Raw genomic sequence first — 26787 nt, 5'->3', positions numbered from 1 at the left:
TAAAAAAATTGCTTAACTTTTAACAAGCTTTAAATGCTGTCTAACTAAATAAAAATTAATTTGTAGTATTTGTATTTCGGCAACTGTTGTTTTTGGATGTTGCCGAAACCTTGCAAGGCCGTCAGCACGTATAGCAACCACTTGAAAACAATACTGGGCTGCTGGCAATGGAAATGGCAGACACAGACAGGAGAAAGAGCAGGTATTACACGTTGCGTGGAAATTTATAAAATTAATGAGATCGCGCAAAATTACTGGATACTTTTCTTTCTTGGTAGCGGGCCCCACTCGGCGGAAATAGCCGTTATTAGAGAAATCTATGATGGAGAGAACGCTCAGGAAAGGTTCGAGCTAGAACTGGAACGAGCATTGGAAGCCTCTGTTCCAGTAATTGTCATTGAACCTGTTCGACTTGGTGACGAAACGGCACGATGGATTGCTGTTGGGAATTGCCTTCACAAAACTGCAGTTCTTGCAGGTCTTGGTTCAGTCATAACAGGTTAAACATATAAACATAACTTCTCTATATAAAACATGTAATATCTGGATATTTTTATTCAGGAATCTTTTGTGATAATCGTCCATACATATACACTCCATTAGGTCTCCTTTCTTTGCTCTGTACAGGACTTTATACAGCCTCTTGGCAATTTGATCCTTGCTGTAAATATCAGGTGAGTTCCCACAGTTTGTTACCTGCTTTCCAATGATTCTGACCAATACATGAATCCTATTAGGTTGAAATGGATACCAAGAGATTGGCAAAATTGCCAGTAAATAGATTAACTACTTCCAGTCCAATAGTTCTTGTACGAAGAGATGATAACAAACGTAAGACTCTTCATTGCACCATATGTGTTGCAGCTACTAGCATTACTCTCTGGAAGCTGTACTTTATTGCCTTTAAATAGTCTTGTTTTAAAGAAATCTTCCGAATGTACAAACTGAACAATACACTTATTATATCAGAATGTATTTGAGATTCATAACTACAATTTAACGTATCTTTTTGGCACGAAGCGCCCGTCGCGCCATCATTTTGAAGTAAACGCTGGGAAGTATTGCACGAAATAACACAGCCAAACGATAAAAGATGGAACAAAGCATCAATTCTTGGGTTTTTCTCTTAATTGCAATGACAATTTGATATGCAGCATGAAGAGGATCTGCACCCGATTCTGTTGTCTCATCCATTTGTCCGTATTTATCTCCTCGACCGGTCAGCGCGTTCACGGACAAACTTGTGCGAATATAACCAGGGTTTACTACAGTAACATCAATATTTCTGTGACTGACTTCCGCCCGAAGACTGTCGCTAAAAGCCTGAAGGGCGTGTTTAGAAGCAGCATAAGCTGATCTGAAAATTCATTTCATTCGTTAAAACAATAAATAATAACGTCTACATAAACAAATGAACAAAAATATTGCAAGTAATAACCCACCGAAAGGGGATGGCCAGCTTGGCTTGAAGCGATCCAATCATCACAATATGACCACTCTGGCGTATAATCATGGAAGGGAGAAGAGCTAGAATAAAGGTAACGATATTTTAGTAATCCTTTTAAGAAAGTATGTGATGGTATTCACCTTTGGTTAACGCAACTGTGCCAAAATAGTTGATATTCATGACTTTGGCATCTACCTCCAAGCTAGTGTCGGTCACTTCTCCTCTATAACTCACACCAGCGTTGTTAACAAGTATATCGATGTATCCATAAACCCCGAGTATCGTTCTTACTTTGTCCGGTAAATTGACAAAATCTTGCAGATCCAATTGGATAATTACAGGTGGGTAGATGGTGCCTTTTCTTAAGCCAGAACCTAGTAACTGTTCTTTCACACGATCTAGCTCTGTGTATCGCCTGGATGCGATAATTAACTTGCATCCTTCTGTGTACAAACACTTTGCAAGGGCTTCACCAAGGCCAGAGCTGGCACCCGTGATCAGGACAACTTTACCTTCGAGGCTTGAGTCATGTTTCGAAATTCTTTGCTTTAAGGCAAAAAAAGCTTCAATCAATCTGCCTACTACGGTCAGTGGTAAAAAAAGCAAGCAGGCAAATGAGTTGAGCAATTTTTTCACACAGTTTGATAAGAAATTTCCTTGGAATGGCAGTTTAAGGATATGAACATCAGGTCCTGTTTTGCTGGGTGATTCAAGTGAACCTAAAATTCAGAAATAGAGAAATCATTAAACTAAACTCTGTATACCAGTGTGGGGCAACTTTAACAGCTGAAATTTACACAGCTGAATTAACTTAATAACATATTCTACAAGAGCAATATAAATTTGATAGATATTGGTTGCTAGAAACCTTTTTACATTCATTTTCGTTTCGTTTAACCAAACTCCAGCGTAGCATCAATGACTAATGAAATAGGGTCAATAGGTTACAAAAGCTTTAACCCAGCATGAGAAAAGTAATTAGGCCAATAAAACACTGACTAGCTCTACAATATAAGAAATTTATGAGGCTTTAACAGACAGTGGCCCACTAATGGTTGTTTCATTTCATAATGCAAGTAAATCACACCCACCTAGGGGGATGGTACCATCAGTGGTAGTAATCGTTTCGGAGGAGTCTCCCCCAGATAAATGTTTCATAATCTGGCGTTAATTAATTAGCCTTTCTTTTGGCAAGTCCTATAAAACTTTAACAGATAAATAATCCCTCATTTTCTTCTTGCAAGTATATTTTAACAGACAACTTACCCGACACGAACGTGATAGTACTGCACACCGTACAATATTGGAGAGAGTAACATTCCCAACCGTGTTGTTGATTTTGATTTAAAGCAGCCGAACACGATCAGCTGTGTAGGAAGACGCATGGATTAAAAATCCCATTAGATGGCGTTATGAAGCGGTAAAAACAAAAAGGCATTGCTGTCATTTTCCAGATCCCATGGCTAATGAGGTATCCGATTCTTCTACGCTAATTTTTTTTTTCTTTCCGTACACAACAGTTTATTTTGAACTTACTTTGCATGGAGCAGTAGTGTTATTTTGCTTTGCTGATCTTTTATTCGGATTGAATCTTTTTTGTCATAAACGTTGCAGGCCTTTAGGCTTTGCGATCTAGCAGTTCACAGATTCCAAAATATAAAATCCATTAATCATTGGCACCTTTCTTTTGTCTTGCCAACATAATGCTGGACGTTGTAAGTCAAGAATGTGGATTAAACCGGTAGTAAATATAGGTTAACTACGTGAATAGTAAATAAGCAGTATTTTTGTACTTTCTCTAGAGGTAAACCCCGTTGTTGCCAGTCACGATTGACACACGGAGGCTATTTGGGCATTCAACCGTGAAAAACGCAATTAGTTCCGTTATTTACCGTCCAAAATTCACTCGGCAATGCGAACGTCTAGCTCCGCCTTTTCTTCCTTCCAATTTCATAATAAAACCGCTTTCTCAAGCTCGATATAACATCATCGTTCCTTCAGAAACATCCTGACTTTGTAACTGAGCTTCGCCGAGCAATGGCACGTTTCATGCCGTTCGTTTGTGCACAGTTTTTTTATTTTTTCACCTCATTTGTCAACGCGACAAACTGGATTTGCCCTGCCAGCAATAGTTTTTGTTACCAGAGAATCAACGAGCCCCCACATTCGTGGAACGCAAGCCGAGCTAGATGTGTCGAAATTGGAGGAGATCTTCCAGGAGAAGATCATTTGGTATGTATATGATACCATTTACTATCTAATAAGATTCACATTACTTACGAGCTCTTTTAATCAGCACGAGTTGGCACGATTGCGGATAAACGAAGGCAAACCATTCTGGACTAGTTTGTGCTTCAGTAATGGACGTCTGCAGTGGTTGGGAATCAAGAATTCATGTAACGCTCCTACAATATTACAACATATATACAACCATACAATATACAACATTACAAATGACTATCACTTACCATTTTTGGTCTCGATACAGATGTTGAAAGAGATCTGAGTTTTATTGGCAATCTGCTCCCTGAATTAACTCGCCCTGCTGACGGACAAATGTACTGTTTCGAAACAGGTCGAAATCCGTTGAAAACCTTCGAGTTGAAACATAGTCAAGATTTGGCAAACGCCATATGTATCTCAGACGTGAGATCCCTTATTCGTCAACCCACATGTAAGTGTTTCGGGTAAAAGCGTGTTACGACATAAACTAATCAGTCCGATTAATTCAAAAAAGTTTCACCACAAAGAGGGCAAATGTTATCGGTGTCGGCGGTGACGGAAGGCGCTGACATCGATTGGGGGCCCATCGGGCAAAACCGCGATGGTTTCATGAACATTTTCCCACCCAAAACGACTTCCCTAAAGTTGAAATGTGACGTCAGGATTACGAGTGATGTAGATAAATCAGCTGTTACCATTAGGTGGATGCGAAATGGCGGTTATGCACGCAATTTCTCACAGGTAAGTGAATTTCCAGACCACACACACTGACCATTATTTGACAATGTCTGGTTTAGGAGTTGGTCAAGTTTGCTTCTGAAGAAGATCTCATTCCTTGGATTGGGTTCATCACTTGTGAAGCAACATACCGAAATCAAGTGGTTACTGGTCGAGGGTTCCACCTGGTTATGTGGAACACCGTGACCACTCGTCTCGTTTCCACTTGCACATCCTGTCGATTACTGAACATGTTAGACGCAGCAAAAATTATTTTGGCGCAGGTATTGCAAATTAGATGAAATTTATATACCATAAGATGTGAACATTCAAACTCATAGTTTGTCGAAGAGGAAATCACTCCAGGAGCTGGAAACGCACTCGAATTCCATACGGAGCCACCTGTGATCACAGGTCACTTCATCTCCTTTATGATTCACATAAAAAACAAAGTAGGTATCTATTAGCAAAAAGTACTTAGTTAACAAATATTTAATTATTTTTCAATTATTCAACCGTTTAGAAAATCGACAAGTTTGATTTTAAAATGGCCCAGAAACTCGGACAGCATTTCGAACTTTCCCGTTGGGCAAAAAGTCGTTCACTTTTCCTCCCTAAGGGCAACTTCGATTTGCTTCTCGATATCATTAGCCCATGTAACATGGCTTTACCTCAAGATCGCGGTAACATTACATGGACTGGATATCTGGGCCAGACCGTACCGTCCGGCAATTTCATCGGTGAATCTATCTGTGTTGATAACCATGGAGACATCATCACACGGAGCTGCGGACTTCCCGACTTGCGTCCAATTCGTTTCCAGGTACAATCCTATACACAAATAAATGTAGTAGATTATTTTTAAAGCGTTTTAATGATATCTTACTTCCTAGAAATGTTATGCGATGAAAAATAGAAAAGAAGAGCCGCAATGTTTGCACGGCTTCGAGAAGGCTCTTGACGGGAACTGTTATCGAATAACTGAGGTCACAACATTTGCATCCGCCGTCTCTAAATGTTGGGCCGGTTGGCCTCTTCAGCCTGAAATTTTGCGGCCGAAAACGGTGGACGATTGGATCCAGAATTCACAGGAAGGCACTTATCGGATTCAATCAGCATCCTTACGACTAGTATGGCTTCCTTTTCGGCAATTTAATAAAGCCATGCCTCTCCAGTCTCCTATCTGGAATTGGAATAAAGGTAATTCATTTTTATTTACATATGTTTTCATAATTTCTAACTGAGTATTCATGAGCAGCGAGTGATCGGTGGATTCTGCAAGCAAATGACTGGGATGTTAGAACGGAAAATAGAGAAGGTGATGAATTATGTATGGCTTACGATTTGACACATAACCGAATCATAACCAAGTCGTGTCAAGATCGTCTGCCAATGATTTGTAATCGACCAGAGTTGCCTTCGAATATCAGTTTCATAATCAGCAGTCAAACGGATCATGCACGCCAATACTATTGCGAGTATGCTCTAATTAACATTTCACATAAACTAAAAACAATTTCTAATCAAATCTGGCATTATTGCAGGGAGGGATGGCTCACACATTTACTCGTTATCGACGACGGCATTTGTTATAAACGTTTCACACTAAAAGAAGCTGTCGATGCTGATGAAGCTCAGCATTTCTGCATCCAGCAAGGTGGTCATCTTGCTGTCGCACCTACACATAACATGAGAATAGCCCTAGAACAAGTTTATGCGATTTTCAACAATCAGAGTATCGTGGATTCTTGGATCGGTTTGAGGAATCGAGGTGAAAAACCAGGAGCATTCAAATGGGTCAACGAAACGGCTGGAGTTTCCGGCAGTTCGACATACAACTGGCAGCCGTTTCAAGAATTCGGTAGCGGTTACGGTGTTAGTACTGGCATCACTCGTGCCTGGTGGAATTGGCCGCGTGACACCAAAATATGGGGAGTATTGTGCCAGAAAACGTTGACCAATTGGCACACCAATATCCATTTACTTCTTGAACAATTGTCCAGCAACGAGTATGCTCTCGTTTTCAACTACAATTCGGAGGATTATCGCCAAGAAAAGAAACGGAGATACCCGCAATTGAAGAAGCCATTCTGGCAATTTGAATTCGATGTTGTCTGTTATTTCAATAATTACGTCATGCACATTCGATTTCCCGTCGGCCGGGAATATTATCGTGTACATATTCCCAGTGCAATGGGATCAGGTCGGTTAATTTGCGAGGGGTGGCTAAACGGGCCGGCAATTCGGTTCCAGTCTAATGCAGTCATTCACCGAAATGATCATGAAATCGAAAGCGATTACGATTCGCATGAATATTATTAATGATTTTTAATGTAAATGTTCATTATTATTAATATTATTATTAATCGGATTGACGTTTGGCAATAAAAAATGTTTCCTAATTGCAAATCTTGGGATTTTCGTCCTATAATCGAGTGGCTAAACATTCAAGCAGGTATTTGGAAACTATTAACGAACTTCTATGCGGTTCCATGGGCACATTAGACCATCGAACTCGACTTCTCGGATAAGAGTCAACAAATCCAGACAATCTGCATTTACTACACTGAATATAAACTAGAAAGTGGTCATGTACCTGTTGAACTCGAATGATGGCGCCAAAAAGTCCGAGTACGTCTCATGAGGTCGTATGGCCAGTCTACAATGAAGAGGTCGTTGGCTGAAGGCGTTTCACAGACCGTATGGATGATGAAAGGGAACAGAGATGCCCTACATAAAATATAGAAAAACCAACAAATTAGACAAACCGATCACATAGTCTGATTAAAAATAGTCTGTATAATTTAAATGTAGTACTTTTCATTTGCATTAACCATAGAGCAATACGTAGCATACTCAGTGAAGTTAAATATTAGTCCTACTTTCCTCGTTTACATAGCTTCTAAATTTTGAATCCATTTACCTTCGTTTTTCAGGGATTCTGGCAGATATATTTCGGAATTCCCCGAAATTTCACCTGGAATAAAGAGGGTCAAGTCAGGTCAATAGAAACCAAGCAGAGATGATTGACCTGTGTGGCCGAAATCCAAAATTTCAAGGTCGAGTGTGTTCCGCTCACCTTTAAATTCGGCGTACCTGAGCAATTGGAACTTCAGTTTGAAATGTCTCTTTACGTTCAGAGCATCCTCTCTTTCTTGTTCGCCATTTCGGTGGCTAGCAATGTTCAAGATGAATCTATTGCAAAAATGGCCATTGATGTACTTTCTTCAGAGCATCAGCAACAATTTGCAGTCACAAATGACATCAAGGAGTGGACAATTGATTGGCATTCGGATTTTGAAGAAGTCCGATCTTCTTTGATGGTCCCTGGCTCACAAGTCGACGCCAAGCAACTTCTTGAAGACATCCTTTGTGGTAAATCAAATTTGATTGATACGTTAATATAAATCACACACAAAAATAGTTTTATACTGAAATTAGACAATGGACACGATGAGGAATCTGACATGGGCGATGAATGGACCCGTGTGGATCCAATGGGAAGATGCGGATGCTGTGGAGCGATGAAATCTCTAACATCTACGTATCCATCGCCGATGATGATGTCAATGTACTCCCCGATGAGATATCCATCTTTCGCAAACAACCTCCAACCTCAATTGCAAACATACAATGGTTTGGTACAGACAGTTTGCGATCGTATGGTGGTTGATTTCAAAATGTCGGGACTTGATCCTATGCCAATGTTGCTGCGAAGACGATCAGTGAGAGAAAAAGCAATCTTGACACTGTCTCGTTTTCATGCAGCACGATCGATGAGGTAATGTGAATACATCAACATTGTTTACCAGCGTCTTAAATCGGAGACGGTTTTTCCTCCCCTTAAAAAACAGATCGAATTCCAGTGATCAGGGAGAAAGGAATGGAAGAGATCACGAAGGCCTGGAATCATCTCAAGTAAGTTTCGAATTAATTTTAGTGTTTTAAATTATTAAAAATTGTATTACTTTAGTGGGAGGTAGCACCGGTTCACGTATTCTGCAGTCTGACCGGCCTTAGTACCCTCCGTCGCACTGGTGATGTGCAAGCCATGGCTCTTTCTAACGGACGAAAAATGTTAAAAGTAAATCTGGTAGCTGGGCCACTGAAACTTGAATTACCATCAGGTGCAACTGCTACTGGTATGGCTCCTCCAGCTGAAAACCCCTCTAACGAATCCGATTTATCCCAAGACCACACGTCCGATCAAACCATCACAGTAGAAGAAGTCAATGCCGAAATGCATCTTATGCTTCACCCTCGGGCTGGAATTTTGCTTCACAGTAAGTCAAAACCATTGACAGAATCTAAATAAAAATTAAATATTAATTTTATTTCCAATAAAAAAAAAGGTTTCCAATTCTCTAAACCAACCAAATTCAGCAACGAAGCCGGATCGGTTCCTCTGCAACGGATCCCTTTACATGCTACAGCGATTCCCATCATCGATAGCTTGAATGAGGCAGCAGTTGCACAACAGCTGCGCCGTTCGATCCGTCGTACACTACGCAACTCATAAAACCATTCTATAATATACGAAATGACTGCAAAGTGTAGATTATTTCAATACAGTCAAAATCGATACAAATTTGGTGTAACTAGATCTAGTTACATGAGCTGGTAACTAGACCCGTCACCTTCAACACATTTTCGAGTTACAAATAAAACACATGTTCCGCTGAAAGCTTCATTTTTTAATGTCTTAAAACCAGGTCCTGACATGTTCGTCTTTCAAAACATTGATTTTCATATGAAAAAAACGAAAGAAAAAACACTGTTGAAAAAGTGGATGTGGGAGGAAGAGAATAAGTTGGGATCAGGGTTCGACGTCAGTAGTACAACACATCTGATCCACCACGTGTAGACTTGGGGAAATCAAATAATTTGGTGAATATTTTACGATTGCATTATTTCAACTCGCTCCTGTACGATTCCAATTCGGCATCGAGCTCATCTGCTGTCGGGGCAGGCTGTTTGGGATTGCCACGACGTCCCCCACCGGCACCTCCTCGTTGACCACGTTGGCCTCCACCTCTCTGGCCTCTGGGAGCTGCTCCCCCGGTCCTCTTTTGTTGTCCGTTGTTGGTATTTGACCGAGGGCTAGTCAGACGATTTGCGATTGTGTTTAAATCGGATGTAGCCATTTGAATGACCATGGATCGACCATCCAATGGAACTCCATTGTACTGCTTCATTGCCTTTGAACGATGAAAACAAATGACGACGTTCTTGTTTGGAAATAAAAGAATTTAAGCTCACCTTGACTGCATCGAGACGGCGCTCAAAAACAACATCTGCCGTTCCCAAGGATCGGCCTGATCTGTCATAATGGACAGCAGCATGTTTCAATGGTCCAAATTCCATAAAAAGTTCCTGGATAGGTGAAGGAGGAGGTAAAAACTGAATTCCTAGGATGAAGTTCCGACAATACCTTAATGTCTGCATCTGACACACCAAAGTCCAAATTTGAAACAACTAGCTTAGAAGAACCGCCAGTAGCAGTTGGAGCTGCACCAAGTCGAGGATTGGTTTTCCTCGGGCCACCTTCATACATGTCATGAGACCAGTCACCATCTGGGTTACCCTACAGAAACAAATATAGTTAGAAAACTTGCATAAGCATACAGCATCTCTAAACAAGAAATAGCTTTGAACTTTAACATTGTAAAATAGGAGAAAATATGAATATCAGGTTATCTATGTTTTAGAAAACAAAATACAATCAAATTTATAGAAATGAAATGTTTACTTTGGCGTAGGGTGCAGAACGGCCAGCATTTCCTTGTCGTTGATTACGAACGGGACCTGAGCTGGCGTTGCGATTGCCTCCACGGGAACTGCCACCTCGACCGCCGCGTCCACCTCGGCCTCGGCCAGCAGATCGGTTAGTTTTGATGATATCATCCAAACTCATATCAACTTTATCTCCCATTGTGTTAACGGTAACTTTGTGTGCTTGCAAAATTAAGAACTACCAATTAAAAAACAGAAACACAGTATTAAACTTTTAGTAAGAACGAAATAAAGGGATGATGGTGACAGAGCCGGTAACACAAGGTTTTATGACGCCACGCTCCGTCTCTTTGGCTATGCCCAAACTTAATGGCGCCCGAAGTATATTTCGCTTGCCAGTTTTAGAAAACAAAACTTCAAAATTCATTTAATAATATTCTTAAGTTCACACTATAATTTATTTTTGAGAATAAATAATAGTTTGAGCATTTTTATGTAGTTTTATTTACATTACATGTTTGAATTAAAACATATTTAACCACGGTTGCCAGGGCCATGTTTTGATTCTGCTTTAACAGTGCCAATGACTACACGTGTGTAAATTTAGTGGACGAAACCTGCAAAATTACTGTAATTGTAGTACCACTGTTTCTCGAATCATCTAATGAATTTTCGTTTCCCTTTACTAAATGTGGTAGTCTTTAGTGTACGTAGTTTTCATTCCAACCAAAGGCTATCCGGAAAAAAGAATAACGAACGTCTATTAAATTTGCTTACCACCATGCCGAAAGATAAGAGTCATGTTGCCCGACTTCAATCAGAAAGACAAGCAAAGAAAGTTACTAAAGTAAAATATCCCCCGGGTACAGTAACATTACAAGTCCTGGGCTCTGGTGTTCGTGGGGCACCTAAGTCACTGTACATGTTTACGGACCAGTCTTGGTAATCTGTTGTTTTATGAATCTTAATTACCCTGTACCAACTATTTTCTCTTTCAGTTACCTTTTCAACTGCGGGGAAGGTTCTCAACGCCTAGCACATGAACACAGATTTAAACTTTCTAAAGTAGAACACATTTTCTTTACCCATACATCTTGGGGAAATGTGGGAGGCCTGCCTGGAATTTCTCTGACAATCCAAGATGTGGGTGTCCCCAATATTACACTCCATGGAGCACCTGGTTTGGTATACATAAATTGCTGTGTAGCACCTGATTTTCGGGATGTACAAACTCTTGTTTTATGTTTCAGGGTGATTTGTTTGTTGCTGCTTCTAGATTCATCATCCTGAAGGATTTACAAGTCAATCACGTAGATGCCACTAACCCGGAATCTACCTTTGAGGATGCTGCCATGAAAATGAATTACATCACCATTATGCCTGATGAGACTGGAAAGCTACCCCGTTCAGCTACAAACTCTCCGATCGAAGAAGAAGACGTAACGAACTACTACAGCCGTGAAAAAGGAAACCCTGGTGCGGATTTTATTTCAGTTATTTCTTTAATAAATCAACACCCTGTTAAATCATAAACTTACCGTTTCCATATTCGCTTTCATAAGAGGATGTTCCTGCAGCCAAACGAACCCGTGTTGAGAACAATGGTGACATGAATCCGTCTAGCAAAGCCGCGCTAGCTTACATATGCCGCCTACATCCGAAGCAAGGTATGCTGATGGCGGAAAAGTGTGTAGAATTCGGAGTTCCACCCGGGCCTCTGTACGGCCAGCTGAAAGCTGGCCAAGATATCACTCTTCCCAATGGCAAAACCGTTCTAGCTTCTGACGTACGTAGTCCGGATGATCCTGGTCCAGTATTCGTAGTAGTCGAATGTCCGGACGAGTCCTACCTGGATAATTTTGTATCCGAGTCACAACTCAAACAGTTGCAAAGACGAAATGGAGCGACTGAATTGGATTCCCCGAAGGTGGTGGTCCATTTCACTCCTGTCGAGGTAATACTTGTAACATCTTTACGTTGGCGTTTAATCAATAGCTTGAAATCGTATGTGTAGTTGACTAGGCATCCGAAATACCAAGAATGGATGAACGGTTTTGCTGCCAGTACATGCCATTTGATGCTTGGAATGACTAAAGGTGGAGAAGAAAAACGCGGATTCGGTAGTATTGCCGTTCATCGCATTCAACATCAACTGCATCTTCTCGACTCGAAAATTTTTCCTCATCTGCCATTTGACTTGCGAGTGGATGGAGAGCCTGAACATGCGGAAGCACCGGAATTAGACTGCCAAACGTTGACAACGTATTATCTGAGACCTTTGAAGAAGCTTGACCTATCTCTTGCTCCTATTCTGAAGCCTCAAGAGTACATCAATGAAAGTCTTTCTCAGGAAGGAGTCAAGGCCAGCTTGGATGCTTTGAAATTGACACTAGCAGATGCAGTCCCCGTCAGCAATAAAGCTTACCCCAAATTGGTCTTTCTTGGAACGGGATCGTGCATTCCAAACAAAACCAGAAACACAAGCGCCATTCTAGTCGAATTGGAGTACGTATCAACTAAAATCGTGAAGAGTAAATCATTAACAATTTTGTTGTTACAGGCAGGATCGTTTCATCTTGATGGATTGTGGTGAGGGGACCTATGGGCAAATTGTTCGTTTTTTTGGACATGAACGATCCGCTCACGTTTTGTCGAACCTCGTTGGTGTCTACATTTCCCATCTTCATGCTGACCATCATATTGGACTGATTGGTTTATTGCAAGGCCGACAGCATTCCATTGAACGGACGAAATCCGATGCCGGACCTTTGATGCTCATTGCTCCGCATCAGATCAACTTTTGGCTGAAGACGTATCATTACAGTTTCGAACGCATCCGACAGTACTACACCCTTGTTGCATGCGCTAGCCTCTTTGAAGGCAAAACTCCCGATCCGGCGCTCATCACCGGCCTGAATCTCAAATCGATCGTCACTACACACGTCCGACACTGCCCCAATGCATTTGGCGTCTCGCTGACAACGGCCGATGGTTTCAAATTGACGTACTCTGGTGACACGATGCCGTGCCTCAGTCTGATTGATATAGGACGTGACTCGGATCTTCTGATCCACGAAAGTACGATGGAAGACGGAATGGAAGTGGAGGCTCAAAAGAAGACGCATTGCACAACGTCTCAGGTAATATTATCTCGTTGGGTCACATGTTATGCATACTCATCGGCGTCTCTTTAGGCAATCGAAGTGGGTCGTTCCATGGGAGCTAAATTTACCTTGCTGACTCATTTTAGCCAGCGATACTCCAAGATTCCCGTCTTCAACGAGAAATCTTTTTCATCCAACACGATAGGCGTAGCCTTTGATAACATGCAAATAAGCCCAGATCGTTTGCACCACTTGCCGCATTTCATCCCGTCTCTGAAACTGATGTTTGCCGATCACTGCGAAGAGATGGGTAATAAAACAAACAAACGGAAATTGCGTCAGGAACGAGAAGAGAAACATAAACAAATGCAGCAATCGACCAACATTTAGGAAACTAATCAGTAACTGAAGAACAACATCATAACGATCAGTTGAATACAAAAAAAAAAAAATTCGATTATGGCTATATTGTCGAGTAACTGTGTTCAGGAACTTGTAGTCATTGAGCAAGCCAGGTATGTTTGATAAGATCCGATGCCTTTTCTCCGATCATTATCTGTGATTGAAAAATTTTTTGCGAAATGAATTGACGATGATAATATGATTTCAATATCTGTTTGATCATTACCGCTGCAGCATTGGTGTTGCCGCTAGGCACGAACGGCATAATAGACGAGTCGGCTACACGCAAATTTTTAATGCCTCGAACTCGGAGTAAAGGATCGACAACTGCCAACGGATCAGAATCTGGTCCCATTTGACAAGTCCCCGCCGTATGAGCCAACGTTACGCTGCATTGGAATTGAAATTGATTAAACTTTAAGTTAAAATACTACACGTTTAATCAAATACCTGTAACTGCGAACCCAGCATTCCCAATACTCGTCCGTGCCCATGCGATAGCCTTCGCAACCAGGGAATGGCATGGCATAAAATTTGCTATTCATTTTCCTAAAGGCGGATGTCTGACTGAGCTGCAGAGCAAGTTTGATGCCTTCGACGGTCACTTTCACATCGTACGGATCGTCATAGTAGTTTGGATTGATGATGGGTTTGTCGAAAGGATCAGCCGAGTTGAGACGGATGTAACCTCGCGATCTGGGACGCAACGTGACGGGCATGATACTCCAACAATCTCTTTCCATGATGGGCGAATAGTATTTCTCCCAAACGGCATCCGAAACTCCGTGAGAATAGCGAACGGAACGTCCTCTGTCGGCAGTCACGCAGGAACCGATAAAGTGAAACTGAACATCGGGCCAATCGTCTGTTGGGTCCGCGTATTTCGTATTGAGCCACGCAAGTCCTTCGACACCTAACGTTTAAAAGCTCTTTAATTAATTGCTGGCCACGAGTTAATTACGAAATAAAAATTACCTCCCAACATGGAAAGGGGAGTTCCTCCCCATGCGGTGTAGTTGAGGATGGTAGGTATGTTCCTCACACGTTCCTCTTTCAACGAATATGGCTCATCAATGAGGAAAATGATTTCACCCAAGGCGACGTGATCGTGCAAATTTTGGCCAACAGGTAAATTGGCCACGATCGGATAGATCCCTTTCTCCTGCAAGTGATCAGCCGGACCGATTCCGCTCAACATTAATAGGTGCGGACTGGCCGTATCGCCGGCCGACAGGATCACTTCCTTGCGAGCGTGAATCTGGTAAATCTTTCCTCTCTTAATGAATTGCACGCCGTAAGCTTGCTTAGTCACGGGATTAATCAGGAGTTTCAGAACTTGCGAATTCATCGAAATGTGAAGGTTCTTTCGCTTACGGATGGGTCGTATAAACGCTTTAGAAGTGGAGCAACGATGGCCTTTGCGGATTGTTCCTTGAGCGAACATGAAACCTATTGGAAAAAAAAACAAATTTCTTTTAATGTTTTAAATCAAATTGAAATGCAAATTGAGGCGAATGAAAGTTTACCAGTCTGATATTCGCCATTTCCATCTCGATGTTTGTACCCCATTTCCTTTCCACCTTGAATAAATGCATCTCCTAAAGGTGAATGATATTGAGATTCGCTGACCGTCAGGTAGCCACCAGTGCCGTGATATCTCGTTTTGGCCAGGGCGGGATTTTGATTGTCTTCTGATTTGATGAAATAAGGCAAGACATCATCGTAAGACCAGCCTACGTTGCCCAGACTTGCCCAATGGTCGTAATCTCGTCTGTTTCCGCGTACGTACAACATGTAATTCAACGACGAAGTGCCACCCATCATTTTCCCTCTCGGCCATAAGCACCTGACAACATTCAAAAAAACGATTAATTACTGTAGATTTTCAAAAATAAAGCCCAATAGAAACCTCTTATTTTCCAAACCGAGACAAGCTTGGCCGTCCATCCTTTCCGTTTGATATTGCCAATCTCGTTCGGTAAGTTGAAGATCGGCAGCCATGGCCGGCACTTGTCCTAGAAATGACTCATCCCCGCCGGCTTCCACCAGCAAAACTTTCCATTCGGCAATCTCGGTGAGACGGTTGGCAATTACGGCACCGGCTGATCCAGCACCGATGATAATGAAGTCATATTCAGTCCACAGTCCCTGCATAACGATAATGAAAAAAAAACAAAACAAAAAAGGATGAAATCTTAATCAAGGATCTTCATCAATGGCGCAGTAGGCCATCTGCCATTCTTAAACGTCATTCATTTTGGAATGTTTGGCCTACGTGCCTTTCCCCTTTGTGAAACTTCTGGTTTCAAATCGAGCGCCGTCCTTTCTGTTTTCCATTGACGCCGACTGTTTCACGTTGAAGTGTATGGGTCGTAAATGATTACAGAAAGGTATTGAGGCCAATGGGGGAAGATAGTGTGGTTTTTCTTTAAATGTCTACGGTGTAGGGAATTCCCCGTGATTGGTAGGCAACTGCAACGAACGTGAACCACTCACGCTAATTACACATTTTGTTTTGCCAACGGGAATGAAAAATGAATGGGCCTCTTACGGGATTTCTCTTCCTGCTATTTGTCCACTTGACAACAGGCATTCGTCTCTCATATTCTGTGTGTCAATCATACAAGTTAGGATGATGGCAATATTTGACACAGGACAAACCAAAAAAAAGTGCCGCTAATGTATAAAGAATCAAAAAGAAAAGAAGCGTGAAAGCAGTGCCACATGAAACTGTTGATGGTACGAAATACTAAAACGAATTAGAATAACATCAACTTTGTTCGGTAAATGCTTACGTTCGTGCTTTTAAGGAGAATAATGCGGGGCTTCGACCTCTGGGCATGTTACGTTAACAAGCTCTACTTCGATAACAAGAAACTCTGTCTTATACATAAATGCAAACACTTGAATCAATTTGAATTTAATTGAGGTTTGATTGATTCCATATTTCCCTATCGGCATTTCTAGCCAAAAACAAAGTGTTGCGCAACCTATTTTCCTAGAAACATGGAAATGAGTTTCATTTGTTTTTTTCTGAAGCATTATAACATTCGAAGAATTTCGAGTTGAACATCAATTTAAAAAAGACCACGGGAAACGTTGCGCTCGGAGGAAGTGCGAGAAGAAAATGTTCCAGCAAGTAAGAAATTATGAATAGTTAAAAGTCAATTTCGACTTTGTTCCAACCGGTTGCCGGTAATGATAAGTCTAGTTCGCTGTTACATCATTCTCAAGGAGAGGCAAAACAAAAAGAGATGTAAAAATGAGTTCCTCTTAATTTTCGAATTTCTCTCTCTTTCAAAACTTTCTCAAGGATTTAAAAGACTTTTGCAAGGAGTGGGTAATTCAACAATCATATGAGAATTCATTATCATTAAATACAATGAAAGTGAAATGAATGAGCTGTTAATCGTGGGGTAAGTGCTACGTGTTTTGATAACAGAAACAAGTTTTGATTAAAGGGACTTGATTCAATGTCTTTTTTTTCTGATGAACTAATGGCAACAACATCATCTCCATGTTATTATTCCACCTATGCAAATTTAAATGATAATTGGACCCCACGCATCAACGTCATTAAGGCTAATAGAACTAGGTTAATTCAAATGAATGTCGAATCACGAGTTTTGGCTCGCTAGTTGGCTTCTAATCTTTAATTTAGCGCTTACGAAAAATCAGAGATTACAAGCAAACCAAGACGGCAACTAACTTTGGGGGCAGAACAAGGACCAAACCAAATCACAATTGTGACACCTGGTTCAACTTCAATTACATTTTCTTTTTTTAAAGGAATGTATGCCACATAATGAATAGGATTGGACGACTAATTTAGTGGCCAATTCTAATTAAACTCTTGGCTTTAGAAATTCTAGTCTAGTAAAATTTGCATTTTGATTAAAATGCAAACGCGTAACACGTAGTGCAAATTTTTGCACGGAATTTTGAACTTGAACAAGAGAATAAACTGTCCCGTCCCGGCCACCTATCAACGTAATTTGTGATGCCTAGTGTTAATCAAAAGGGAAAGAATGTCAAAGACTTACCCGAGAATCACGCACTACCCCTTCCGGATTGTTTGCGCTATCACGAAGGAAGAAATACTTGCCCAGCAGGGTAGTCATCGTCATTGTAAATTCCAACAACATCTTTACCACCAGTTAAATGAAAAAAAAAAAAAAAAGCTTTTAAAGACGCACCCCGACTTCTTCCTCCCGCGAACGTGAAAACACGCAAATAATTAACGATAACTGCCACCCTGTCTGGGCCCGCACAATAACAAGACGCCTATTCAAAGAGTGGTGAGAAAGACGGACCGTCCCGTGCAGTGGATAGAAACGCACTGTTTGCTCACGCTACGATGAGCGGCCCGTATATTTTCACCTTACCGCGTTTTCAAAAAATGAACGAGAAACGAACATCAGATTATGACACAACGTGATACGATCAACAAGGACGGTACAATGCCGAACTAAGAAGACTTTCAAGATTAACATAAATTTCATTTCTTTCTTTTTTTTTGCAAAGTATTCAAATAAGCCACTGAATTAGAGGTTTTCTCTCGTTTCATTTTTTTTTTCGTCGTTCGAAAAAAATAAAAAGACTAGGGAGAAACAAAAATTTACCTCGGCTCTTTAATGTAACCGGTTAGTAGACGGACGTACTACTTTTGAACTGAAACCCAAAAAAAGATGTTTGTCCGCAGGTTGTAAACCGAAACACCTTGTTGATTGATACATGGCAAAAAAAAACAAAATCAAAAATGAATATAGAAAAGAGGTGGTACGTGTTTACGGCGATCCATCAGCGCATTTTCTTTTAGCTTTTCTCAGATCAGACTCAGATCAACTCATCCGCAAAAGAAAACGAAAAAAACAGCCCATCTGCTACAACTTTGAAGTAGAAACCAGTTATTAATTGTATATCGCAGCAAACATCAATGTTGTTTCGACCATTCCCCCTGAATTCAATTTAAAAACTAACCTACATTTTCCGGCATAGTTTTTTTTTTATCGATGCAATTTCCCCTTGAATCCGAACATCAGGTAAATCCGCAATCAAGTAGAAATCAGTTAAACTTTCATCATGCTCATTTATGTTTGCTCGTTAACCTCCGCGCCCAAATGAATCCCCAACAAACAATAAAAAAAAAGAACAATTCCGCCTAATCAAAGGAAAAATTTTATGTTCGCCTATAGGTTTTTCCTAACGTCGATGTTCAAAAATATTCACGTTGCGCATCGTTGGCACACGTTATTTTTAAGGTCAAACGGAAGAACACCGTAAAGGGAAATGTCTTGGTGATAAATGGTCTTGGTCAGGAACCCGCTGATGATGGCGTCTAGCGGGAATCGGCTCATTTGCATACGTACGGTCAACTCGCGTAGCCCGTGCGCACATAACGGGCAGCGTTTCAAAATGAAACAAGAATACATGGCGACCTCAAGAAAAAAAAAAAAAAGTTTCGTTCAATGGCACACCTAGATCTTATCAGATGCGTCTATAACAAAGTGTGCGCTATCCTAACAGACTCCTTTATGATGTACGCATGCATATTTGATTTGGCACGGTAAAGTCAACAAACTCATCGACTTTACGTTACCCAAAGTTTTTTCCCCCAGCAAAGACAAGTGGCATTTTAGGGAGGATTCTCAATGCAAGTGTTGTATAAATGAACAGAAAGTAGGGGGACCAATTCATCGTGATGACTCGACTTGTCATTCACGCAAACAGATGGCGTATCGGATTGCATTAAGAACCGTCCGCTGTATCGAGAATTATTCATCAGAATTCTAAATTGCACACGGTCACCTAAAACGAATTTCCATAACGGAGAAAAAAGCTTTCACATGCAAACGACCATCTTCTTTAATTCCAAAAGTATGTCAAAGGTCTACGTGACTTACGCCTTGCCAAATGATGTCTTTTCAGGCAAGTGAAAATTTCCGGGATGTTTTTCCCAGTCCTGATTTCCTGTCCCGGCCTTCTCATTTTCTTTCGAGTTTACATACGGCTATTGCGATTTTCTACACACAAATAAGGTTTGCAGCATAAGTCATAATAGCGGTATGTTAACTTTCGTTTTGTTAAACCGTCGTTATTTCCAATAAGAGATCGTCTCACTGCACTTGTGTGTGTGTGTGTCTTCTAATGCCTATGGCGATTATTAGATTGACCTAAACGGGAAGCATTGGAGAGAAAGTTAAATACCCGTCTTAAAAAAAGAATTTTTCAAGTGGGAAAAGAAAATGTTCCAACCATTTTTCGAAATGTAGGGATGATCTAAACTTTCTAATCTCGACATGGATTCCATTTCGCAAGTGTGGTGACATCTGACACTTAGGTAAAATAGATTGTTTCAATTGGATTCCAATTCTAAAATTACGTCGCGATCCATCAATGGCTTTACTCGTTGGCTCATTTTTAGCACTTCGCTTAGATTGATTAAGTCTTTAAAAACTGAATAGATGGAGACGGATTGTTTAGAAAAGAAAACGCGTGACTTGTTTGGCACCTCGCAACGAATACAAACATCGTTAAAAAGACAGACAAGTGGCAGATGCGCCTGACAGCGATTATTTAAAAATTACGTGAGAAGTGAAAGCCGGATGAGTTTTTCCCATGACATTGTGTTTCTTTGTTGTTATTTTTCTTATGTTTTTCGTCGTTGTGCGAGTGCTGTCACCTTTTCTTTTTTAAACAGAAATTTAAAGATGTTTTAAAAGTAAAAAGTAAAATTATATTTTTTCGACACCAAAAGAAAAAATGGGAACGCAATTCCGACGTCACGTGAAAATGGTTGGCTAACACGCCAAATGCATATACTCCAAGCCAAGCATAAAAAAAAATAAATAAGAATTTAACATTTACGAGTGCATTGCTAACTATTCAGGGGATAGCGCCGGACGTTATTCCAATTTTGGTTTTCTTGTGCTTATAAATAAGCATTTAAACGTGTCCCCCTATCCTATGCAGTTGCAAATAGGTTTATGCTAGCCTATGGCGATCCATTACGTACCGAATAAAGCAGAAGGAATTGCATGGAGAAAGTCTTAAGACGCGGGCAATAGGGAGCCAGAACGAAGAGTAAAAGTCTGAAAACGAAGAACGGGTTTTGCAATAAATCAGGCGTGCGTTACTTTCTAATCCAGGCAATTAGTCGGCTGATTAGACAGGTCTGTATAAGCATGCCATTCGTTGGATCATCGCAACAACACAAAAAAAAAAGATGTAAAACAAGTGAATTTGCAACAATGGGAGCAATTTCTCCGCATAGCTAAACAGAGAAATGAAATTTTAAAAAACGAAACAAAAAGAAACACGGGATTTCAAATGGTAAAAGTCGTGGGGTCAATCCCAGGGCCCAAATTGTTACACGATTTGCTTTCTTTGTTTTTCAAATTGTCCTCACAAAAGCTTTCTCAAGTGAAACACACTTTTCCTCTTTGTATGCGTTTGCATTCCGTCTCTTAAATATCGAATTCTTTTGCTGTATCGCCCTTAAAAAATTCAGGAGAGTAAAACAAACATTTAAAAAGACCACGCCAATCAGACTGCTAGGGTCGATGTAGGTTACAATGCAAAACGAAATCAAGATGTCAATGGGCACATAGAAGCACCCAGAATTCCGAATCAAAAGGTAAGACGTGGGTATCGATTTAACCAGGTGTTTGGTATGCACTCAAAAAGATGAATTTCATTGTTAAAAACTGGAAAGTCTGCACGACAACGAAGGGACAATCTTTTCATTGTAAAACTACTTCGATTGAACAGTGAGTTCCTTTGTTTATCAAACTGCATTAGATAACGGTTCACTGTTCATAGAAAGAATGTGAGATGTGGCTTTTCGTTCATACATGGCATTATGACGTGAAGAAACGAAAAGCTACATTAAAATCCCGCAATAGAAATGCTGTCATTCAGGTTTCAAAGGGAAATACGAATGCAGGTACGGCTGCAAGATTACAACTACATCATCGCTCAATTCGTTTTCAGCTTATTGGAATTATCTCTAAAAGGAGAGAGCCTCAACTTATATAATAAAGCCACTAACTACTTTCATGCATAGTAAAATACTTGACTTACCAAGAAATAGCGTCGCTCGTCTTTCCATTTGATTTGACTATCAAAGATATTCTTAAGTTTTCCATTGCTTCATCAAACTACCAGCTCAACTTTGCCAACCTTATAAGCACCAAGAAAAAGGAAAAGATACGTGAAATGTCAAAGTACAAAGATTATCATGATATAGACTCACCCATTTGTAAGTACGTCTATTGTACTGTACGTCGTTCACACTTTCCATTTCCCTCCCAGCTGCTGTATCTCAGCAGATGGAAACGAACTAGGGTATGACTTTTCAAACCAGCCTATTAGCTTAACAAAAACAGCAATTTAAACTATTATACAAGTCGATATTTAAAGTTTTATCTTTAAAAGATTTGAGAAAGCACAAATGAGAAGAGACTTTGCCAGCTGACTGCAACATTGCCTATTATCGTATGACGTCTGTGGCTGGTTATCACATTTGAGTAGATTTTTCGTAATTTACTATCATTTATGTTATTCTTCATTCAACATCAACTTTCACGATGTTTTAAAAAGCTTCTCGGATTTTTGTTGCTCAAATGACGCATCACATACACACAGTTTTTTTTTTTACTATTAATTATGACAGTATGCCATTTCTACTTCATCATAAAGGATTACCTGCTGACGTGTATAAGCAACACGATTTTGCAGTAATTTTCCAGAAAGATACATTGACAATGATTTGAGTAAGAAGAATGAATAAACAGCTTTGAATGAAGGCTACATACGGATTGTGCTGAAGTCTCCATTATGGTTTTGGAAGGCACACTTGTTCCCTGCTGCAATGGGCTCAAATCTGACAATCCTCAAGATTGAAACGTCAGAACGACGTAGCACAACATTTCACGCCCAAGTTAATGATTGACTACACTATCTTGGCTTTGTTAACTGCAAGTCTCGACAAAAACACGTTTATAACCATCGCATTACCCAAGTCCAGGTCGTGCACCTCTAAGAAGTTTCCAACAATTTTACAGATTTGAATCAAGGTCAGAATAAACAGCAACTGCTCTCGAGTATCCTTGTTTTAATTAATGTTTTGCCTCAGGTTTCATGGTCAAATGATATAACTGGAATAGACGAAACGGCAACCAAACTGGAAAACTGGTTCATCGGGTTTCGCCGCATCTCAGTCCTAGAACAGACCCTGAACGATGAATAATCATCTCCAAAAACTGGTTCAAAAGCAGAGCACTTGAGCTTACACTGACTTAAAAATCATAGCATAACGGAAAGACAACACCTCAGGCTCACCGTAATGGAAGTGTAAAAAATATCTCGTTGATGACGAGAAGGACATGTATTGTAGCTATGCAAAAGCTAAGTCTTCAATAAGTTAATAATAATTCAAATTTCATTTTTTCAACAACCATGTTTTTTTTATGAGGTCTGCTGCCTTTTCTCCTACCATAATCTATTAGAAGAAACCAATCGTTAGATTAAAAAAAAACTAAACAGAGTGAAAGAAAGTCATTACTGTTGCAGCATTGGTATTTCCACTGGGCACGGACGGCATGATTGAAGTATCGGCAACGCGGAGGTACTTGATGCCTCTCAAGTTCAATTCCGGATCGACAACGGCTGTTTGATCACTGTCTGGACCCATTTTACAAGTGCCGACTGTGTGAGCCAAGGTAAAACTGGAAGTCTTGATCCAGCATTCCCAGTACGCGTCCGTCCATAATAGTTTAGTTTCGCATCCAGGGTACGGCTTATCGTAGAACTTGGTACCCATCTTCTGGAAAGCTTCTGTTTTGCTAAGAGCTAAAGAAATCTTGACAGCTTCAATTGTCACCTTGATATCATCTGGATCGCTAAAGTAGTTTGGATTGATGAGCGGTTTGGCGTAAGGATCGTTGGATTTGAGACGAATATTTCCTCGACTTTTTGGCCTCAAAAAGTATGGGAATATAGTCCAAGAGTCTTTGTTGACGATTGGTTTGAAATATTCGTTCCACACTTCATCAGTGGTACCATGAGCGTAACGAATGCTAGTACCATCATCAGATACGTCACTTCCAGAACCAAAATGCAGTTGGATATCGGGCCAATCCTCACTAGGGGTAGCATATTTTGAATTGACGAATGCTATTCCTTCCACACCACCCAAAAGTGACATGGCTGTTCCTCCAAACAAAGTATAATTCAGAAGAACTGGAAGTGACGCGAGTCTCGATGCTGACACGACGGCATAAGGCTTATCTACATAAAAAAAGTATTGCACGGTAATTTCCAGGCGAAAGCTTTAGAAAGGGGCGAGAATGATATAATACCAATTAAGAAAACCATTCCAATGAGGCCAATATGATCGTGCAAGTTTTCGCCAACAAAAGGTTGGTCCAAAATCGGTATGATGCCTTTGTCCTTTAGATGTGCTGCTGGACCCACTCCACTCAACATCAGAATTTGTGGACTTGCAATACTTCCGGCAGATAATATAACTTCTTTAGTAGCTCTGACAACATAAACTGTTCCGTGTTTCTCAAACATAACTCCAGTTGCCTCTTTTGTGTCGGGATCAATTAGAATTTTCGTAACATGCGAAAACATTGATATGTGTAGATTCTTCCGGTTACGAACTGGACGTAAAAATGCTTTTGCCGTAGAACAACGACTTCCACGACGTACCGTTCCCTGGGAGAACATGAAACCTGAAGTTCAATAATCCTTAATTATTCGAAAATGTCATTCTCCAATTAATAGACTGGGCTACCACCTGTTTGAAATTCGCCGTTATAGTCGCGATTTTCGTATCCCATTTCAACTCCACCCTGGATAAATGCAGCACCTAAAGGGGAACGATAGCCAGCCTCTCCGACCGTCAAGTACCCACCCTTACCGTGGTATTTTGTTCCAGCAAGGAACGGATTTTGATTATCTTCAGATTTCAGGAAATACGGCAGGACATCATCATATCCCCATCCAGTATTTCCATTATCTCTCCATTTATCATAATCGCGTTTGTTTCCTCGAACGTACAACATGTAATTCAAGGATGAACTTCCGCCGAGCATCTTACCTCGCGGCCAAAGACACCTTAATAAAACCAATAAAAGAAGACGCATGAGTTCCAAATGGATGAGTTTTACTTAAATGAAAATACTGTTGATTGGCGTTTCCTAGGCAGCCATTCGCTTGAGGAGTGGTCTTGTACTGCCAATCTTTCGACGTCAATTGTATATTAGCTGCTAATAGTGGAATTTGTCCAAGCATACTTTCATCGCCACCCGCTTCCAGCAGCAGAATGTTCCAATCGGCTATTTCCGACAATCGATTAGCGATCACAGCTCCAGCTGATCCCGCTCCTATGATGATGAAGTCATATTCAGTTCGAATATCCTACAATTCCAGTAGAAAAACATTTAATCACGTTTCACTTTACTATTAGGTGAGTGAGGGCAACTAAAATAACACGATCGCAACTCGTAACCGGTTTTTTTGCATAGCCATGCAAAGAAACAAGTTTCGCTTCAATTTCCGTCTACAACTGCGATCAGCACACAGCGAGTAATAGTTTTTAATTCAAAGCAGAATTTTACAATGTATAAATACTTGCTTACCGTTGCATCTTGGACGTATCCTTCAGGATCACTTGGAGTGTCACTGAGTAAAAGCCAAGTAAGTGCCGAAGTTAAGGCAATGGCCAGCTCCCTGAATTGCAGCATGGTTCGTATGTGACCGCTGTCAATGATCGCCTAGCTTCCATCTGGAAAAACAGAGCAGATTTTACGCGAATAATTGGGAGGAGCCTATACTTTTTTCAATCAATCCCCCAATCAGATTCAGCCTCAGGCATTATCATGGAGAAAAAGGAAAGAAAAACCTGTTTTTGTAACACATAACGTTTCACGGCAAGGTTAGCCTTCCGGATGTCTGACACGTAGCGGATAATGGAGTAGATTGAAACGCTTTTTTGCTTTTTGTTTCCCTTGAAAAGTAAAAATGAAAAAGTTAGTCTAAAAATTATATAGGATTGTGGCTTATTATCTCAGCTAGTAAACTGTATTGCATTAAACTTTACCTTTTTGCAAAACTCTTACTTTCGTCTATTTTCCGTCATAACCATTGTCAAGAGTAGGTATCGAAACAGTACTTTTCTTCGACAAAGATGCTGATCTGTTACCATCTTTTACGAGAGTGGACTTGCTCGAGAAGAATCACAGAACCAGCAAAAACGTCTACGTCATACAGTTTACTATTTACCAGTTCTAGTTTGCACCATCATTAAGATTCATCTGTACGAGATTTCATTTTTTCTTTTTCGCGCATCTTTTTTTTTCACTCAACTGTCCTGTCAGTTAATTGCACATTTTATAATTGATTCTGGGTATTGGATTTTATTAGGTCTCTTTCATTTATAGCCCTACTGCTAAATAATCGTTTTGTTTCAATATGGACGTAAAAAGCCATACACAGTGTGGGCCAGTTCCATCAAAACAAAGAAGCATACTTTGCCCCACAAAACTGACCTTTTGGTTGGCGTAATTATTTTTTGGACGAGAATAGGAACACTAGGCATCAAATTACAAATCCCATGATCATAGATGTTACTGGAACATCCATTACAGCGGCTACAGCCAGCAGAAACGGTTCTTTTAATACGAATTTTACGAAACGAGCTCGACGACTACTAACAAACAAAACCTTCAAACATTTTTTGTCACGATGCTTGGAAAAAACTCGTTTACTCATTAAATATGACGCATGAGGCTGAATGGAATGCAAGTTGACCCCCGTAGCCTTCACTTATTTGATCCCTAACTCCCAAGATGTCTGCGCTCTCGAACAGGGGGAAGGGGGCAGCGGTGCCAAATCTCAACATGAACGATTGCCGCAAAAGATAAAAATAATTAAAACCTTAAAATTCGAAATCGCATTTACGTAAGAACTGTGGTTAAGCAAAATTAATAAATTAATGTCATTCACTCAGACTCAGGAACAAGAATATGTATAATATCTGCCAACTTGAGGAGCCTTCCGGATTACTGGAACTCGGAAAGTGAAGTTGAAAACTAACTCTAGAGATATAGAAAATTCGTGATATAGAAACAGGTCGGTGTTATCTTCGTTTGG

The 26787-nt window shown here is 40.4% G+C and overlaps 7 protein-coding genes and 1 long non-coding RNA gene across 12 annotated transcripts; 4 read left to right on the top strand and 4 right to left on the bottom strand.

The window, feature by feature from the left end:
- Positions 1–62: 62 nt before the first annotated feature.
- Positions 63–971, top strand: LOC130704073 (transmembrane protein 11, mitochondrial-like). 2 transcript variants are annotated; one of them, XM_057525554.2, is made up of 4 exons: positions 63–202; positions 279–499; positions 562–674; positions 738–971. In XM_057525554.2, exons 1-4 carry the CDS (start codon positions 168–170, stop codon positions 909–911), a joined length of 543 nt encoding a protein of 180 aa, XP_057381537.1. In that variant the 5' UTR covers positions 63–167; the 3' UTR covers positions 912–971. The 2 variants fall into 2 exon arrangements, with proteins under 2 accessions (XP_057381537.1, XP_059352551.1); XM_059496568.1 differs by having other exon boundaries at positions 63–499.
- On the bottom strand, positions 957–2846 carry LOC130704280 (dehydrogenase/reductase SDR family protein 7-like). Of its 3 annotated transcripts, none has more exons than XM_057525765.2 (5): positions 2714–2846; positions 2539–2652; positions 1588–2166; positions 1443–1527; positions 957–1357 (listed from the first exon to the last, which is right to left on the bottom strand). In XM_057525765.2, the coding sequence occupies exons 2-5, from the start codon at positions 2603–2605 to the stop codon at positions 997–999; spliced, it is 1092 nt and encodes a 363-aa protein (XP_057381748.1). In that variant the 5' UTR covers positions 2606–2652; positions 2714–2846; the 3' UTR covers positions 957–996. The 3 variants fall into 3 exon arrangements, with proteins under 3 accessions (XP_057381748.1, XP_057381749.1, XP_057381750.1); XM_057525766.2 differs by having other exon boundaries at positions 2539–2644; positions 2714–2782; XM_057525767.2 differs by having other exon boundaries at positions 2539–2644; positions 2707–2725.
- Positions 2847–3437: 591 nt separating this feature from the next.
- LOC130704191 (uncharacterized) lies at positions 3438–6709 on the top strand. The gene is made up of 10 exons (XM_057525657.2): positions 3438–3679; positions 3744–3843; positions 3936–4121; positions 4185–4411; positions 4468–4671; positions 4729–4839; positions 4911–5210; positions 5281–5587; positions 5646–5865; positions 5932–6709. Exons 1-10 carry the CDS (start codon positions 3485–3487, stop codon positions 6707–6709), a joined length of 2628 nt encoding a protein of 875 aa, XP_057381640.1. The 5' UTR covers positions 3438–3484.
- A 312-nt stretch (positions 6710–7021) lies between these two features.
- LOC130703944 (uncharacterized) lies at positions 7022–7604 on the bottom strand. The gene is made up of 3 exons (XR_009004851.1): positions 7467–7604; positions 7311–7364; positions 7022–7117 (listed from the first exon to the last, which is right to left on the bottom strand). It is a non-coding gene; the product is annotated as an uncharacterized LOC130703944 (long non-coding RNA).
- On the top strand, positions 7495–9071 carry LOC130703938 (uncharacterized). The gene is made up of 5 exons (XM_057525404.2): positions 7495–7762; positions 7829–8168; positions 8242–8305; positions 8361–8670; positions 8740–9071. Exons 1-5 carry the CDS (start codon positions 7510–7512, stop codon positions 8904–8906), a joined length of 1134 nt encoding a protein of 377 aa, XP_057381387.1. The 5' UTR covers positions 7495–7509; the 3' UTR covers positions 8907–9071.
- On the bottom strand, positions 9061–10492 carry LOC130703940 (THO complex subunit 4-like). Its single transcript, XM_057525406.1, has 4 exons — positions 10137–10492; positions 9819–9971; positions 9647–9760; positions 9061–9585 (listed from the first exon to the last, which is right to left on the bottom strand). Exons 1-4 carry the CDS (start codon positions 10317–10319, stop codon positions 9295–9297), a joined length of 741 nt encoding a protein of 246 aa, XP_057381389.1. The 5' UTR covers positions 10320–10492; the 3' UTR covers positions 9061–9294.
- Positions 10493–10703: 211 nt separating this feature from the next.
- LOC130703928 (ribonuclease Z, mitochondrial-like) lies at positions 10704–13614 on the top strand. The gene is made up of 7 exons (XM_057525389.2): positions 10704–11062; positions 11119–11305; positions 11371–11596; positions 11683–12074; positions 12135–12629; positions 12685–13260; positions 13315–13614. Exons 1-7 carry the CDS (start codon positions 10785–10787, stop codon positions 13612–13614), a joined length of 2454 nt encoding a protein of 817 aa, XP_057381372.1. The 5' UTR covers positions 10704–10784.
- Positions 13223–25451, bottom strand: LOC130703932 (glucose dehydrogenase [FAD, quinone]-like). 2 transcript variants are annotated; one of them, XM_059496523.1, is made up of 7 exons: positions 25275–25451; positions 15536–15774; positions 15153–15472; positions 14602–15075; positions 14077–14539; positions 13853–14015; positions 13223–13780 (listed from the first exon to the last, which is right to left on the bottom strand). In XM_059496523.1, the coding sequence occupies exons 1-7, from the start codon at positions 25377–25379 to the stop codon at positions 13724–13726; spliced, it is 1821 nt and encodes a 606-aa protein (XP_059352506.1). In that variant the 5' UTR covers positions 25380–25451; the 3' UTR covers positions 13223–13723. The 2 variants fall into 2 exon arrangements, with proteins under 2 accessions (XP_059352506.1, XP_057381379.1); XM_057525396.2 differs by lacking the exon at positions 25275–25451 and adding an exon at positions 17670–17959.
- Between the last annotated feature and the right edge of the window lie 1336 nt (positions 25452–26787).

Source organism: Daphnia carinata, chromosome 8, assembly GCF_022539665.2.
Source record: "Daphnia carinata strain CSIRO-1 chromosome 8, CSIRO_AGI_Dcar_HiC_V3, whole genome shotgun sequence".
NCBI classification, from domain to species: domain Eukaryota; kingdom Metazoa; phylum Arthropoda; class Branchiopoda; order Diplostraca; family Daphniidae; genus Daphnia; species Daphnia carinata.
This window is presented reverse-complemented; position numbering and strand designations above follow the sequence as displayed.

Excerpts from the sequence above, each read along its gene's own strand:
- LOC130703938 (XM_057525404.2), top strand. The coding sequence starts at position 7,510 with ATGTCTCTTTACGTTCAGAGCATCCTCTCTTTCTTGTTCGCCATTTCG. Across the intron at positions 7,763-7,828 it reads TCTTGAAGACATCCTTTGTG|ACAATGGACACGATGAGGAA; the intron begins GTAAATCAAATT and ends TACTGAAATTAG. Across the intron at positions 8,306-8,360 it reads AAGGCCTGGAATCATCTCAA|TGGGAGGTAGCACCGGTTCA; the intron begins GTAAGTTTCGAA and ends GTATTACTTTAG.
- LOC130704073 (XM_059496568.1), top strand. The coding sequence starts at position 97 with ATGTTGCCGAAACCTTGCAAGGCCGTCAGCACGTATAGCAACCACTTG. Across the intron at positions 500-561 it reads TCTTGGTTCAGTCATAACAG|GAATCTTTTGTGATAATCGT; the intron begins GTTAAACATATA and ends ATTTTTATTCAG. Across the intron at positions 675-737 it reads ATCCTTGCTGTAAATATCAG|GTTGAAATGGATACCAAGAG; the intron begins GTGAGTTCCCAC and ends GAATCCTATTAG.
- LOC130704280 (XM_057525765.2), bottom strand. The coding sequence starts at position 2,605 with ATGAAACATTTATCTGGGGGAGACTCCTCCGAAACGATTACTACCACT. Across the intron at positions 2,167-2,538 it reads TGATGGTACCATCCCCCTAG|GTTCACTTGAATCACCCAGC; the intron begins GTGGGTGTGATT and ends TCTGAATTTTAG. Across the intron at positions 1,358-1,442 it reads AAGCTGGCCATCCCCTTTCG|ATCAGCTTATGCTGCTTCTA; the intron begins GTGGGTTATTAC and ends ATGAATTTTCAG.
- LOC130703928 (XM_057525389.2), top strand. The coding sequence starts at position 10,785 with ATGAATTTTCGTTTCCCTTTACTAAATGTGGTAGTCTTTAGTGTACGT. Across the intron at positions 12,630-12,684 it reads TTCTAGTCGAATTGGAGTAC|GATCGTTTCATCTTGATGGA; the intron begins GTATCAACTAAA and ends TGTTACAGGCAG. Across the intron at positions 13,261-13,314 it reads CGCATTGCACAACGTCTCAG|GCAATCGAAGTGGGTCGTTC; the intron begins GTAATATTATCT and ends GCGTCTCTTTAG.
- LOC130703932 (XM_059496523.1), bottom strand. The coding sequence starts at position 25,379 with ATGCTGCAATTCAGGGAGCTGGCCATTGCCTTAACTTCGGCACTTACT. Across the intron at positions 14,540-14,601 it reads TCCCCTTTCCATGTTGGGAG|GTGTCGAAGGACTTGCGTGG; the intron begins GTAATTTTTATT and ends TTTAAACGTTAG. Across the intron at positions 13,781-13,852 it reads GCAACACCAATGCTGCAGCG|ATAATGATCGGAGAAAAGGC; the intron begins GTAATGATCAAA and ends TTTCAATCACAG.
- LOC130703940 (XM_057525406.1), bottom strand. The coding sequence starts at position 10,319 with ATGGGAGATAAAGTTGATATGAGTTTGGATGATATCATCAAAACTAAC. Across the intron at positions 9,972-10,136 it reads GTTCTGCACCCTACGCCAAA|GGTAACCCAGATGGTGACTG; the intron begins GTAAACATTTCA and ends TTGTTTCTGTAG. Across the intron at positions 9,761-9,818 it reads TGTCAGATGCAGACATTAAG|GAACTTTTTATGGAATTTGG; the intron begins GTATTGTCGGAA and ends TCACCTATCCAG.
- LOC130704191 (XM_057525657.2), top strand. The coding sequence starts at position 3,485 with ATGGCACGTTTCATGCCGTTCGTTTGTGCACAGTTTTTTTATTTTTTC. Across the intron at positions 3,680-3,743 it reads TTCCAGGAGAAGATCATTTG|CACGAGTTGGCACGATTGCG; the intron begins GTATGTATATGA and ends TCTTTTAATCAG. Across the intron at positions 4,412-4,467 it reads ATGCACGCAATTTCTCACAG|GAGTTGGTCAAGTTTGCTTC; the intron begins GTAAGTGAATTT and ends TGTCTGGTTTAG.